General features: G+C 44.9%; 1 protein-coding gene across 8 annotated transcripts in view; it reads left to right on the top strand.

Moving 5' to 3' along the window:
- Positions 1-16672, top strand: part of LOC141259288 (guanine nucleotide exchange factor DBS-like) — a 354703-nt gene that overhangs the window by 211430 nt on the left and 126601 nt on the right. For all 8 annotated transcript variants that reach the window (XM_073674992.1, XM_073674991.1, XM_073674998.1 and 5 more), the window contains 3 exons: positions 2676-2745; positions 5930-6022; positions 6454-6546. In XM_073674992.1, the coding sequence (XP_073531093.1) occupies positions 2676-2745; positions 5930-6022; positions 6454-6546 (256 nt within the window). The remainder of the gene's footprint in view (positions 1-2675; positions 2746-5929; positions 6023-6453; positions 6547-16672) is intronic.

Here is a 16672-nt window from a genome sequence, read left to right as displayed (position 1 = left end):
TCTTGTGGTCGGCATTCCATTAGTATAACCGAGTAAGTCATTACTGTACATAGTAACCGAGTTTTATATTGTATAATTGAACTGGCTTAGGAGCTGCCAACATAACAACTGCTAAATGAATAATGTGGATGGGTGATTAGAAAAGATATATATATATATATATACAGTACAGACCAAAAGTTTGGACACACCTTCTCATTTAAAGATTTTTCTATATTTTCGTGACTATGAAAATTGTACATTCCAACTGAAGGCATCAAAACTATGAATTAACACATGTGGAATTATATACTTAACAAAAAAGTGAAAATATGTCTTATATTCTAGGTTCTTCAAAGTAGTCACCTTTTGCTTTGATGACTGCTTTGCACACTCTTGGCATTCCCTTGATGAGCTTCAAGTGGTAGTCACTGGAAATGGTTTTCACTTCACAGGTGTGCCCTGTCAGGTTTAATAAGTGGGATTTCTTGCCTTATAAATGAGGTTGGGACCATCAGTTGTGTTGCGCAGAAGTCTGGTGGATACACAGCTGATAGTCCTACTGAATAGACTGTTAGAATTTGTATTATGGCAAGAAAAAAGCAGCTAAGGAAAGAAAAAACGAGTGTTCATCATTACTTTAAGAAATGAAGGTCAGTCAGTCCGAAAAATTGGGAAAACTTTGAAAGTGTCCCCAAGTGCAGTTGCAAAAACCATCAGAAACTTGCTCACATGAGGACCGCCCCAGGAAAGGAAGACCAAGAGTCACCTCTGCTTCTGAGGATAAGTTTATCCGAGTCACCAGCCTCAGAAATTGCAGGTTAACAGCAGCTCAGATTAGAGACCAGGTCAATGCCACACAGAGTTCTATCAGCAGACACATTTCTTCAACAACTGTTAAGAGGAGACTTTGTGCAGCAGGCCTTCATGGTAAAATAGCTGCTAGGAAACCACTGCTAAGGACAGGCAACAAGCAGAAGAGACTTGTTTGGGCTAAAGAACACAAGGAATGGATATTAGACCAGTGGAAATCTGTGCTTTGGTCTGATGAGTTCAAATTTGAGATCTTTGGTTCCAACCACCCGTGTCTTTGTGCGACGCAGAAAAGGTGAACGGATGGACTCTACATGTCTGGTTCCCACCGTGAAGCATGGAGGAGGAGGTGTGATGGTGTGGGGGTGCTTTGCTGGTGACACTGTTGGGGATTTATTCAAAATTGAAGACATACTGAACCAGCATGGCTGCCACAGCATCTTGCAGCGGCATGCTATTCCATCCGGTTTGCGTTTAGTTGGACCATCATTTATTTTTTAACAGGACAATAACCCCAAACACACCTCCAAGCTGTGTAAGGGCTATTTGACCAAGAAGGAGAGTGATGGGGTGCTACACCAGATGACCTGGCCTCCACAGTCACCAGACCTGAACCCAATCGAGATGGTTTGGGGTGAGCTGGACCGCAGAGTAAAAGCAAAAGGGCCAACAAGTGCTAAGCATCTCTGGGAACTCCTTCAAGATTGTTGGAAGACCATTTCCGGTGACTACCTCTTGAAGCTCATCAAGAGAATGCCAAGAGTGTGCAAAGCAGTCATCAAAGCAAAAGGTGGCTACTTTGAAGAACCTAGAATATAAGACATATTTTCAGTTGTTTCACACTTTTTTGTTAAGTATATAATTCCACATGTGTTAATTCATAGTTTTGATGTCTTCAGTGTAAATGTACAATTTTGATAGTCATGAAAATACAGAAAAATCTTTAAATGAGAAGGTGTGTCCAAACTTTTGGTCTGTATATATATATATATATATATATATATATATATATATATATATATATATATATATGGTTGTCTGTGATGTATAGCATTGCCTAGTCATAGAGGAATGTAATGTGGTGCAATTTTTTAGGTAGTAATAGTGCGCTGAGCTGTACCAATACCATATCACAGTATGTGCCGTGATGCACAAATCACCCGCTGGCATGTGTCTAGGTTTATAAAGATTAGGTATTCTGAAATAGTGACATCAAAATTACTTTGTTAAAGGAGTAATCTATTTTAGGTAAATAAGCATTATGTTTTCTTGTAATTTGTAATCTTGCTTTTTACTTTTAAAACAAAGATTAGACATTGCAAACTGGGCATTTCCTTGCACTCTTTTTTTTGCAAATAAAGGGTCCAAATTGCCGTGCCAAAGATCTGCTCTTGAGTCATGATCTTCTGAATAAATTGTCCATATGGGGAGAGATTTACCAAGCTAAATGTGCCAAAATTCTGGCATAATTGGCACCAACAAAAAAATGGTCCTCCATGGTTTGCACAATATTAATTGTGTGCTTTAGACAATTTCTACACCTTGGTCAGCAAGGGAACGTGGGCTCTGTGAAAGATGGCATGGTTTGTAGGAAAAAGGCACAGCCTAACATTCGACACCATGCTGCAAAAAATGCACCGTTATTTTGCCACAAATTGCTGTCACAAAGTAAACCTATTAGGTGGTGTAAACTTATACTAGACAGTCTAAAAATGTGCCACTCTGATACTTTTGTTGCGTTTTAATACTGTTTAGTCTAAGTTTGCACTGTCTGAGAATAACACAATATTAAATAAATAAATATGCCCCAATATGAGCACATACCTTGGCTTTTAAAAAAAGTTCACTGCATTTTTTAAAATTGTTTTTTTTTCTTGCTGCAGAACCTTCTTAAAAGAGCTGGAAAATTGCATTGAAGATGCTGATTCTCTTGGAAGATGCTTTTTAAAAAGAGTAAGCCAATGAATTCTGTGTTATCACTGCATTTCACTAACAAAATGATTGTACCTCAATGTTAGTTACCAGTTGAAGGCTTGATAGCAAAATTAGTTTTGGATATGTAAGTAGTAGGTTATATAGCAGCGTAGACGGGAGGGGGGCCTTAGCTGGTGCGGGCTGACGTGCTGAATTTGGCTAATTAACATTGAGCGTTGAGGTATGGATGTGAAGAAGAATGGAAAATGAGGGTATCTTGAGGTCCTGCCTTCTCGTTTTCTTGACTGTTATAGTAGCAAGAGCTTCTTACAGGCTGTTGTAACTTGATCTAAGCAGCAGTTCTGTTAAAGGGGTTGTGTCAAGTTCTTAAATGGTTAAAATTACCTATTAAAAATCCTCTCTGTTCCCAAAAATGGAAGGATTTTTAATTCTATAGTTGTCACGCAAGGTGTGAGTGCAACACAGAGAGTTACGCCAGGTGTCAGTGCAACACAGGGGAAAGGGAAAGGGAGCCCAGACACTAGGGAAAGGGGGAAGAGGTGACCTCCTAATCTGGACTAGCGTCACCCTGTCTCCCCCTAACATCCCTATGCTGCCTCCGCAGCTGTCACCGATCACGTGCCTCGCCCTGCTATCCCTGGCGTGAGGCTATAGCTGGGGGTGGAAGGAGATGATCACTCGTCAACTTCTGCTAGCACTCTAAAGACAAAAGGGGAAGACAACACAGGGGAATACAACTTAGCTTTTAGAAGAACTCCAACACGGCACACGGCCTAAAGACTCCAGAGAGGACTGCTGCTTCAGCCAAGTTCCAAGTAGAAATGAGTATAACCGGCGACGCCCACCTAGACACAACAGGTACATATACACCCAGACTAAAGGGAGGTAGTCGCTGAGTCCTAAACCCAGCCTCCTATCTAGGCAGCTGTCTGCATTGCCAAACGTGGAGATCTCCTGCAAAACACTACAGGGCAACTGTCTGTCACCTCTGACACACCCGTGATAATAGTGTACAGGTTATCATATAGTATACCGACCACCCTACAGTCTCAGAGTTGCCTGTTATCTAGGTAAGGAGTGCACTACGTACAGGCTCTATGGATCACTGTATCCAACCAGCTTCAGTGCCCCTTCTCCAATTTGCAAAAGCAAATATGCCTCTGCTAGCTGCATGGGAGAGCACTTAGTTCAGGCCAGCGACTATGCCACCGGCCTGAACTTTCAGTCTTCTAGAGCGCAGTGCACCCAGCAAAGAAAGAAACTTGGGGATGGGGACTGGTGAACTCATGAAGAAAAGAAGATGAGAACAACCCTTTAAGAACAACATAACAGAGAGGTTGAGTGAGTACAGTGAGTAATTCAGGAAGACATAGAAGGCTGGGAAGTGACAGATATCTTCAGGGGAGGGATGTGTAATTTATAGCTTTGTTATTTTTATGTGTTTATATATGAATATATATGTGTGTCTGTAAGGTGTATACATTGTATATATGTATGTGTGTTATGTGTATGTTGTATATGTACAGTATGTGTTTGTATTTCGTATATGTGTGTGTATGTACTATGTATATGTGCATTATAGTAGTATATATGTTATGTTACATTTCATGGGAGCGACAAATATAGTTAAGCTCAAGGTGTTTGTGTATCTTAGTCGTGGGCATGGACAGAAATATCACCAGCCACATATCATTTGCATGCTTGATTACCAGCTAGAACATCAGATCTTCTTTTCGCGCAGCCTCTTAGTTTAGTTTGAAACTTAGAAAAGATGACAGTTCTGTTTCATCCAAGTATAAGGAACTTTATTGCTTTGAGAAAAATGAAAATGGGAAAATAATTCAAAGTCCTGAGCTGTATGCTATATTCTATATCATAATATAAATACTCTGCTCCGCATGTCAGTCATTGTATGCAAATGCATATACATCCTCTTCCTTGTCTCCATGATAATATAGAACGTGACATGACTTAAACTGCTATTACAAGGTGTGGTTAATCTATCCATAAACTGCATTTCTAACAAGTTGATCATTTGAGTTTAAAAGGAAGTAAAATACAACTGTACTTTATACATATACAAGGAAATTAGTGACGTAAACACCATGAATACATGGATTTTGTAAAAATACAGTCATAGGGAAGAAAAGTACATTCTCTTTCAAGGTGATGTTTTTATTTATTGAGATATTTATGACAATTGGGTGTTCCTTACCAACATCTATAAAATAAAGTACAGTTGCTAACAACCAGTGTTGTGTTCTTTATAGGGAAGGGGGCTAAGGGTGCATTTACACTTCCCAATCATCGGCCTGTCTAAATAGGCCACCAGTCATCTGACAAACTAGCAAAAGGCTCATTCGTCGGGTGAAATAATTCTTAAGCTTGCTTAAAAATCATTGTTAAATGCAGCACATTATTCTGTCTAAACTGGTGATGTCCCGCTAAGAACAATAATATTATCTATCCGAATGATTGTTTCAACAATCGTGTGCACATGGAAGTGCGGTCAGCTTGTCTAAAGAGGATGTTAAACAACAACCAACAGCTTGAATTTAGTTGATCGGAGGTCCAACATTACAATTTTTTTTCCTGGGGGATGAATTAGGATATTACATACACATTAAATGGTCCCATTGTCCTGCTGAGATCATTGAGCTTGGCTGATGTTCATCTTGTTTGACTTTCATCCAGACACTTTTTGTATTGTTACGGGTTCCTAAAGGTTGCCATACGCATGGGGCAAACCATTTAATGTAAATAGAGGTGTCTCAACTATTACCCAAATGGCATTCAGGGCAAAGAAGGTTCTGTCATTTTGGATTTTAGCATGCAAATCCCTTTTTCTCAAGGGAGATAATCCACCACCCCTTTTTCTCAAGGGAGACAAGCCACCACTTGAGGTATCTGACATCAGCTTATATTCCTGTAGCTATTCAGAACATGCACACTTAGCAATATAGTGATGTGTATTGGGGGATTGAGAGGAAAACTTATTGGTCACACATATGGTTTAGCCATTTGCTATCTAATGTGTTTGGCCACCCTAAAGCTTTAAATCAGGTAACGATATGATCAGAGTTTTAGCTTCATTGCTTGTTGGTAGATGATATGGAATTTATTATCTCTTACCCTTTTTTTTACTGAGATCAATTGCATAGATATTTAATAAGACGAACCAATATTTTTCTACTCTCTGTAGAAGGAAGACCTTCAAATTTATGAAAAGTATTGCCAAAATAAGCCAAGATCTGAAGCCCTCTGGAGACAGTGTGCTGAAAGCATTTTCTTTCAGGTAAGGTGCATTTTTTTTACTTATAAAAAACAAACTAGTTTTAAAAAGTTTTTTTTTAATGTTCTACACCAGCCACCATATTTTTTTTACTCATATGGCATTGTTGCTTATTATTGGTGTACTTCTTGGGTACTTATAGGCATTTAGCAACCTAAACATGTTTTCAGTTGTATGATTTCATGTAAATCTTATTATTTATAAATTTCACTTGCCTCATTCTCGGCATGTTACCTCTAATACAGACTGCCCATGACTATACCTTATAAATAACAAAAAAAACTAACAGTTCAGATGGTATGACCTAGAAACATCTGTGATTGACTCACCTGAATTCAAATGTGTTTATTCTGTATGTAAAACATTAATGCAATGCTGTATGATCTTTACATTGTTGATGTAACTTTTATTGTTTCTTGTTTGCTATCTTTAAGGAATGTCAAAGGAAACTGGATCACAAACTTTCTTTAGATGCTTATCTTTTGAAACCAGTCCAGAGAATAACCAAGTATCAGTTACTTTTAAAGGTTTGTGTTCAAGACTGAATTTTTAATTACCTTATTTTATGTTAAATTTAGATTTTTATAAATTAAGTCTGATGTATGTCTTCTAACAATGCTCCACCATCAGATGGTTGGTTAATAGGTTAATAGGTTTCCCAAACAAATTGGAGTGGCCTATGTTCCTACAACCCTGAGTTGATTTTACCCCTTCCCGCGAAATGACATATTGCAAGTGCTTTCCCACAATCCAATGTAATAATAATGATAATATTTATATTGCTATACCACCAACATATTCCGCAGCGCTTTTAAAATCAGAGGGGACATGTACAAACTATATGACTTTACATAGGAGTGACGGCCCTGCTCGTAAGCTCACAACCTATGAGGAAATAGGAAGGACACAAAAGGTAAAAACTGCTTGTCGTGTATGGTCCAGCTATCATTTATTTTAATACATAAATATAAGTATTCAAATAAAGCTGAATGAACCAGTAATCAGCCAGTATCTGTATAAGTACAGATACAAAGTGCTAGTGAGGGTGTGGGGACAGATAATAGAATTCAGATTCTGAGGAAAAGTTGGGAAGAGAGAACTGGGAATAGTTAGAGTAGTGAGGTGAGGTGATAGGCCAGTCTAAAGAAATGTTTTTTTAGCGCACTCTTAAAACTGTTGATAATGGGAATTAACAAGATTTTCCGGGATGGTGCATTCCAGAGAACTGGCACAGAACGAGAGAATTCTTGGAGATGGAAGTGTGAAGTATGGATTATAGAGGATGTTAGTCATAGATCACTAGTAAAACGAAGAGCATGGGTTGGGTGATAGACAGAGATGTGAGAAGACGTAGGGGAGTGCAGTACTGTGGAGAGCTTTGTGGGTGAGAGCGATACATTTATATTGTACTCTGTAACAGATAGGGAACCAGTACAAAGACTGGCACAGGGTGGAGGCATCGGTGTAGTGTCTGGACAGAAATATAACCCTGGCTACTGCCTAAATGATTGGAGAGTATAGTATGAGGGTAACCAATTAATAAACAGCTGCAGTAGTCCAGGTGAGAATGAATAAGAGAAACAGTTAACGTTTTTGCAGTGTCAAAGGTAAAAAGTGGACGGATTATCTAGATGTTTTAAAGGGAGCATGTGACATGAGAGAGGGAGTAATTAGAAATAGGTAGGGAGTGAAAGAAAGCTCTGAGTCAAATATAACCCCAAAACAGTAAGGGGAGTTATTGTAGAATCAGCCACAGAAATGGTAATTTTGGGTTTAAGTAGGATAGTACAGGGAGGAAACACAGTCAGTCCAGTTTTGGGCAGATTCAGTTTCAGATAGAGACAGCAGTCAGATTAGCAGTGATATTTTGTAGTGATGTGATTGTGTTGTCAGGAGAAGAGGTGTATAATTGGGAGTCATCAGCTTAGAGATGGTACTGAAAACCAAATCTGCTGATGGATTGTCCAACGGGGCGCTGTATAGAGAGAAGAGGAGGGAACATAGGACTAAATTGTGAGAAATCCCAATAGTAAGGGGAAGAGAAAAATAAGAAGATCCAGAAATTTATACACTGAAGGCAGCAGAGGGGTAGGAGGACATCCAAGACAGCGGTATCCTTGAGATCGATAAAGCATAGTGAGGAGAAGCTGGTGATCCACTGTGTGAAATGATGCCCAGAGATCCAGGAGAATTAGATGGGAGTAGCGGCTATTAGATTTAGCTGTTAGTAGATCATTAGAGACTTTAGTAAGGGCTGTGTAAAGAGCGGAAACCGGATTGAAAAGGGTTAGCAAGTCAGGCGAGAGTAGTGTTTTTTAGTAATGGGGTTATAGCAGCATGTTTTAAGGAGGATGGAAAGATGCTGGAGTTGTGAGTGAATTTGGTGACTGGTGCAGTTAGTAGGAGAAAGAAAAGCAAGGATCCTGGTAACTTCTTCCATCACCAGTTCAAAGATAGAAAGTGAACTTGTTGAAATGTGGGATTGGATAGGATCCATGTTATTAGGGGATTTGGAGAAAATCTGCTCTCTAAGGAGGAAGTAAAAAGTGTTAAAGAATTATGTTGGATTGTTGGAAAAGTAGGTGATGAGGGTGGTGAAGAAGGTTTGTTTGGCAAGATTAAGGGCAGAGTTATGTTTTGCGCATAAATTTACAATGGATAAAATCTTTTCGCACAAAAGAATTCTTTATGTGTAATATGTAGATGACGCGCCCCCTGGGACATATTCCTTTTTGAGGGGAATACCCGGCACCGGATCAGATGGGGGGGGTTGTAGTCTCCGAGCGGCTGTGACCCGGTCCCGTGCCCAGGGCGTCAAGCTCAGTGTGATGTGGCAGTTCTACAGATGTTACTAAAGTTCTTTTGTGTCGACTACGCCACCCGTTGTGATGCGGTCACTGTGGCCGCCGCTGCAGCAGGGTCCGCTGAGGCTGATGGTGGGTGCGCAGCTTGGTGGGATAACCCCCAACGGGAGGGGTATAGCCTCAGAGGGGACAGGCGCAGAGGATGGGGGTTGTGGTGGTGCGATGCAGCCGGCAATGAAGACAGACTCGGGTTGTGCAGTTAAGGGTGTTTACTTACTGCTGATGTTGTACTGGTCACTCCAGCTGCTAGTGACCACCCGAGCCGTGCTGCGTCCACCAGGTCCTGGATCCGGCCAACCCCCAAACAAGTCCAGAGCGTGGCCCTGAGCTCTCCCTCTGTCCTTTCTTCAGCCGTCCCCACCAGTGATTCACCTAGGTCCAGCTCCCTCGGGCCTTCTTTTGGGACACCCTTGGCCCTGGGTTCCCTGACCCTTCATGTGGTGTGCCTTCGGGGTGAATGTGGTGGGTGACCGTGACAGACACTGCCCACGGTCTCCGGTCTCTGGCTGGGGAATGTCTTTGCCCCCACCAGCTTGGGTTCCGGTACCCTCTTGCTGACTCCTCACCCGGTGCTCTAATTTGGGTTCTTGGGTCCCTTCAGTCTTCCCCCTCTGGGTCTTTCTCTGCTCCACTCTCTCTCTCTCCAGGGCTGCTGTTTCCTTCTCTCTCCTCTCCAACTGACTTGTTCTCAGCGTCTGACCCTGATCTAAGTTGGTGCCCTCCTTATATATCCCTCTATGTGTGAGCTCAGGTGACCAGCACCCAATGAGCTCCTATCACTACCCAGACTGCTCCCCCTATCTGCCCCTACACTACATGGGATGTACCACCCCCCTCCCACTCCAGCCAGGAACAGGCTCGGTTGTACCTGCACATTTCTAAGTGGGAGTACCGTCGGCCTGCTCCTCTGGAATGGGATGTATGTAGTGCATGCAGTCTATCTGAGCTCAGTTCCACACTCCTTCCTTACCCGGGAGTGGAATATCACACCTCTGGGTTGAGGTGCAATACCCCTGTAGCAGCCGAATCCTCAGGGTGCTACATTCCCCCCTGGTAAATCACAGCACGTCCTCGGGCTGTAAGACATAAAGCACCAAAACATACAAAATTTTTATATGAACATATAAAACATATAAACATTATATATATATAAAACTTTTTATATAAACATTCTCGTAGACTTCTCTTGTCTCTGGTTCCTCCTCCGGACACTGTGCAACGTGTGTCCGGGAAAAGTGCGACAGTCTCTTAGAAAATCTGGTTTTCTATAAAACCGGTAGGGGGCGCTTTAGGACGCGCAACTATATACAGGGAAGGTTGAAAGTTGGCCGCTCTCAGTCCTCGGCCAGGTAGAGGGTAGGGAATGGCTGCTCACAGTCCTCAGCCTGTAGGATGAAGGGGTTAACGGGTAAACAGTTCCCTGGTCCCAACGGGGACTATTTTAGCAGCAACAGTTTCAGTTTCTATATACCCCGATTGGGTAACTATTTACAGCTCCTGCTCTGCCGCACTCAACGGCGTCTTCCTCCTGCTCTTTCTTGATATGATGTTTCTTCAGACCCGTCCGGGTCCTCTGACTCCTCCTCCCCGTACCGCAACTCCTCCTCCGTCAAGCGGTGTACGTGGAGGGCGTAAGGTCCTTTGGCACACTTGTGCCGGGTGAAAGTGACCTCGTCTCCGACGTAGAGGTCACGGCCTTTGTGACCTTCCGGCAGGTGGGACTCGACGTCTCTGCGGGTCACAAAAACGTCACCGCGGTTGTTACGGTCCCGAATAAAGCCCCACCCATGCTGCGGGTTGAACTTTATCACTGTCCCGATGGTGCGGGGACAATGCGCTGCACGGGGGTTCCTCCTAGTCCGGCTCTTCTGCTCCGCGCTCTGGATTTGGGCCTGTTGTTCTCTGACCCGCCTCTCCTCCCGTTCTCTCTTAAACTCTGCCAGCTGTTGACGGCAACACTCTGTACGTTCAGCTGCGGCTGCCCGAGTTTCTCCGGTGAACCCCATCAAATCTTCTCCCGTGGGGTCCCACACGAATTGGGCTTCTGCTAGAGGAGGCGAGACCCGAGCCACGGGCTTCGGAGCCGGGATTAGGGGCTCACACAAGGGCCCTAGTCTTTGCTGCCGCTCCAGCTCAGGGTACCCTTCGGGCCAGATGAAGGGCCGCCCGTCCGGCCATGTGAGCTGGCCGAAGAGGTCCTCCCCCAGGTGTGGCACCCTAGGTATTGCGGGCGCGGTGGTGGTGGCGCCCGGGTTGCCCAGGCCTTGCGGCCAGGCCTGGGGCACCTGGAAGGTGAAGGGCACCGTTAGGACGGCGGCGCCCTGGGCTACCTGGCCTTGCGGCCAGGCCGGAGGCTCCGCGGAGGTAGGGGGCGCTGTTGGTGGTGCGGCGCCCGGGGGTACTAGGCCTTGCGACCAGGCTGGTGGTATTTCCTGCTTTGTCACGCTCCGGGTCGAGGCGCGTGACGTCACAGGGGTCGCTGCGGCGGCTTCCGGTCGGGGCCTAGTCCATGGCGGTGACCTGGCGGCTACGGGCACAGCAGGGGGACTTTCGGGCTCTGCGACGGGGAGCTGGGGCAGGTAAGCGGTGTCACGGCTTGGGGTATAGGCGTCCCCTTTACCTGCCTCCATGCGTTCGGCTCCCTCCTCGGCGCCGTCTCCGGCCTTGGGTCCTCCTGCGCCATCCTCAGAGGCGGTCTGCTTCCTCTTCCAGGGTAGCGTGCTCCGTTGACTGGTCTCTGCTTGCTGGGTCATCTCCCGGCCCCACTCCGCCAGTATCTCGCGCTGTACCCGGGCCATCCTCCTTGCGAGGCCCTCCAGGGCAGTTTGTGCACACTCCCGGTCTCGGGGGAGCTGCGCTAGGATCTCCGCTAGACCTAGCGGGGTTGTGGACTCTAGCAGGCTCCTGACCATCGGGTCGGTGCTGCTCTGCTCGGCTTCCGGCAGGCTCCTGGCCAGCGGGCCGGTGCTGCTCTGCCCTCCTTCCTCGGTCTCTAGCAGACTCCTGGCCAGCGGGCCGGTGCTGTTCCGCTCTCCCTCCATCTCCGGGCAAGCCCCTCCGCTACTCCTCGTTAGACCTCTTGCCTCCGGGTGCGCTCGCTCCAGACTGCTCCAAGCGACACCCATCTTTTCTCTTCTCTTTCGTCTCCTCCCACTTCGAGGGCGGTCCCGGGGCAACTCGGTGACTGTCAGCTCCAGGGGTAGTTCTTTCACGCTGACAGACACCTCCAGCATCACAGTCTCTGTTGGTGGGGGCGGTTTCCACTTTTGGCGCCATTTTCTGTCCTGGCCCACGATGGGAGGTGGCCTCTTGCCCTCCTTTGGCACGCCCATAATGGCGTCCGCTGCTCTTCCAAGGCGGGAAATCTGCGGTTTTGGCGGGAAGCGTCGCCCAGTGGCGGGAAACTCTGCAGATGGCGGGAACAAGCTGGAAATGGCGGACAATCGGCGGGAAACGACTGGTGATGGAGTCCGATGGCGTGGACCCTCCGGAACCGGCGGGAGACTTCTTTCTGAGGTAAACTTGCACTTTTCTTCAGGCACGCAGTACCCGGGTGTTGCGGGCACGTAATCCTGCCGACTACGCCAAAGTTGACGCGCCCCCTGGGACATATTCCTTTTTGAGGGGAATACCCGGCACCGGATCAGATGGGGGGGGTTGTAGTCTCCGAGCGGCTGTGACCCGGTCCCGTGCCCAGGGCGTCAAGCTCAGTGTGATGTGGCAGTTCTACAGATGTTACTAAAGTTCTTTTGTGTCGACTACGCCACCCGTTGTGATGCGGTCACTGTGGCCGCCGCTGCAGCAGGGTCCGCTGAGGCTGATGGTGGGTGCGCAGCTTGGTGGGATAACCCCCAACGGGAGGGGTATAGCCTCAGAGGGGACAGGCGCAGAGGATGGGGGTTGTGGTGGTGTGATGCAGCCGGCAATGAAGACAGACTCGGGTTGTGCAGTTAAGGGTGTTTACTTACTGCTGATGTTGTACTGGTCACTCCAGCTGCTAGTGACCACCCGAGCCGTGCTGCGTCCACCAGGTCCTGGATCCGGCCAACCCCCAAACAAGTCCAGAGCGTGGCCCTGAGCTCTCCCTCTGTCCTTTCTTCAGCCGTCCCCACCAGTGATTCACCTAGGTCCAGCTCCCTCGGGCCTTCTTTTGGGACACCCTTGGCCCTGGGTTCCCTGACCCTTCATGTGGTGTGCCTTCGGGGTGAATGTGGTGGGTGACCGTGACAGACACTGCCCACGGTCTCCGGTCTCTGGCTGGGGAATGTCTTTGCCCCCACCAGCTTGGGTTCCGGTACCCTCTTGCTGACTCCTCACCCGGTGCTCTAATTTGGGTTCTTGGGTCCCTTCAGTCTTCCCCCTCTGGGTCTTTCTCTGCTCCACTCTCTCTCTCTCCAGGGCTGCTGTTTCCTTCTCTCTCCTCTCCAACTGACTTGTTCTCAGCGTCTGACCCTGATCTAAGTTGGTGCCCTCCTTATATATCCCTCTATGTGTGAGCTCAGGTGACCAGCACCCAATGAGCTCCTATCACTACCCAGACTGCTCCCCCTATCTGCCCCTACACTACATGGGATGTACCACCCCCCTCCCACTCCAGCCAGGAACAGGCTCGGTTGTACCTGCACATTTCTAAGTGGGAGTACCGTCGGCCTGCTCCTCTGGAATGGGATGTATGTAGTGCATGCAGTCTATCTGAGCTCAGTTCCACACTCCTTCCTTACCCGGGAGTGGAATATCACACCTCTGGGTTGAGGTGCAATACCCCTGTAGCAGCCGAATCCTCAGGGTGCTACATAGAGATGTCCTGAGTTTAGCATCAAACTTTGATAGAGAAGGAAAGACGGTTGTGGTCAGGAAACGGGAGAGGGGAGTTAGTAAAATCATATACTGAGGAAAGTCAGAAGACCAGGTCCAGTGTAAATGCCTAGAGAGAAGGTTAGAGATAGAAGATGGGTGACTTATGGGAATGTTAAAGTCCCACATGATAAGAATGGGAATATCATAGAACAGAAAATGCGGAAGGAAGCCAGGTTGCAAAGTGATCTCAGAGTTGTTGGGTTGGCCTGAAGGGCGATACACAAGTGTTTTATCAACAGAAGATTACACATAGTCAACTGCTCTGTATAACCCCACCCCCACCACTGATTAGCAGCTTTCTGTCATTGTACAGTGTACATAGAAAGCTGCCAATCAGTTATGGGATTATATGGGATTATACAGGGCTCAGCAATTTGCAGCAGAGAAAAAATGTGTTTGTATCAAAATGGCAGCATTCAGACTAGCAAATGACACATCGCTTGAATCAGGGTCTCTGCCCCTACATCATGCTGCTCTCAGATTACATAGCAAAAATATGGGGACAGATTCCCTTTAAGTAAATTTGAAATGAAGAAGCAGTAGTGCATCAAACGTATCAAATAAACATGTCTAATATGATTTATATCCCTAGGGTGCAGGAATGGTACTACTGTTATTTTTTTATATACTTAGAATGCACAAAAATGTCTCAAAAAACATCATGAAAATCTCCTTCTATTGACTCACATAACTCAAATCTATACACAAAAAAACACATGAACATGAAAATAAAGGCAGAAAAATGAGTGAACCTGCTGTAGATGGAAGTAATTATCCAGGTTAATTAAACTTATTGTAAAGCCGAAAATAATTTAGAGAAGAAATAAGAAAAGTTTTATGCTAAACAGTCTAAAATATGATACAACAGGAGTAGTGTAAAGACTGCAGTAATGGTGTAAATTGTTAACCACACCATAAGGACAAAAAAACACATGTATGACTTCTATGCAAATGTGGTTTTTACATTTGGATTCATTTTTCTTTTCAACCAGTATTCTCTTCACTATGTCCCTATGTCACTTCAGTTCTCTGCTTCCAATCCCCCATGTTATCTATTGAATCACTACAGTACAGCATTGCTAATGTACACATGTATTTTTTATATATTTATTAAAAAAATAGGCATGTATCTATGTGTGCCACTATGATAACCCTTTGCTGTTACTTGATGTATTAATTGGTCCCTCTCAGCCAGTCAGATGCTCTCAAAAAGGCATTTTGGTGCAGTCTTAACTTTAATATGCACCGTTAATCCGGTTCCAAAATTGGACACATATACAGCACATAAACTGTATACTGTATATATGGTCACACACCCAGATTCCACCTCCTTTTTGTTATAATGGCAGATTCTGTTTAAAATATAGATAAAACAGTTTTTTTTAAATTAATCATTTATTATTTATTTTATTGTTAGTTCACTATGTGCCCACGATGCAGATTTGAAGTAGAAATTTCCTGAGCGTTTCTGCATCTCCTTGGCAGAAAAATGGGGATTTTACATGCGTTTTTTTCAGCGTTTTTCAAGCGTTTTTACATACGTTTTTTTTTCAAGCTTTTTTCCAAGCGATTTTGAGCATCAATTGGAAAAGAGCTTGACAAGTTGGTCACACAATATAAATCCATGCAACCGGCATGGATTTATATTGTGTGACCAACTTATGAGGAGATTTCTGCTTCAAATCGTGCATCTAGTGTAAATAAAAAGAATTAAAAAGTAAAAAGAAAAAACAAACCTTATATTCACCTCTCCAGCGGCCCCTGGTCTCCTCCCGGCAGCGATCCTCTCTCCTCGGCGGCCCGCAGTGTACTGGCAGGACCTGCGGTAACGTCATTTAGTCAGCTGATGGTCACGCGACCGCTGCTGTCAACGGTCAGGTGATCGTCGCGTGACCATCAGCTGACCAAATGACATCACCGCAGGTCCTGCCAGTACACCCCGGGCCACTGAGGAGAGAGGATCGCCGCCGGGACGAGACCAGGGGCCGCTGGAGAGGTGAATATAAGTTTTTTTTTTTTTCTTTTTACTTTTTAATCCTTTTTATGCACGATTTGAAGCAGAAATCTCCTCATAAGTTGGTCACACAATATAAATGCGAATGTTATTCGGTTCAATGCAAGTCAATAGGCGCGATTTTGCCACAAAATCGCTCCCAAATTGGTTGTGCTGATTTTTCCGCACTGATAATCCGCAGCGGAAATTTTCGCAGCATGTGCACAGCTCATGCGGATTATCATTGGGAAACATGGCAGACCTCTTGACAAGCGATTTTAATGCGGAAACACATTAATCTGCATTGTGGGCACACAGCCTTATAGCATGACTGTAAAGTTAAAATGTTAGCATCCATTAATGCACGGGCCTAATGGCAAACTCCTTCTGTTCAACTTCTGAGATCAAAAATTTTCAAAAGGAAACCAACTAACTTAGGCATTTCCCTTCCCCCAACCTTCCCATCCCCCCCAATAGCTCACATTTTATGTTCTCCCCCCTTCTTCCCTACTCTTATTCATTTATCCTTTGTTAAAAACTAATTAAATAAAGAGAATTTGAAACAACATTTTTCAAAAGAGATGGAAACAGCTCTGTAAAGGGACAAGTCAAACTATTGTTGTTTTGGGAACTAAATGCTATTCCATGTGTTAAATTACTAACCACAAGCTGAAGATTTCATGTGTGATTACTGTCTTAAGCGATGAGGGGCTAAGTGGAACTAACCAGAAAAACAAGTAAGAGGATTCACACATCAGAGTATGCAGTTGGAGAAACAAAGAGCTTATGGTCTCCACATTTGGAGATTCATTCATGTGAAATACCAGTGTCATCTGCAAAAGTAAGAAGCCAGTTCCTAGTGGTAGTGTTACAGGCAGGGTTGCAAATAAAGAAACATGAATAAAACTGGCAAAAGGATAAAATGGTCAAGAAAACCAA

The sequence above is a fragment of the Phyllobates terribilis genome, unplaced genomic scaffold (assembly GCF_046119375.1).
Source record: "Phyllobates terribilis strain yellow unplaced genomic scaffold, ASM4611937v1 Scaffold_3__8_contigs__length_932513732, whole genome shotgun sequence".
NCBI lineage: Eukaryota > Metazoa > Chordata > Amphibia > Anura > Dendrobatidae > Phyllobates > Phyllobates terribilis.
Note: the sequence above shows the minus strand (reverse complement) of the source record. Positions and strands in the feature narration are given on the sequence as shown.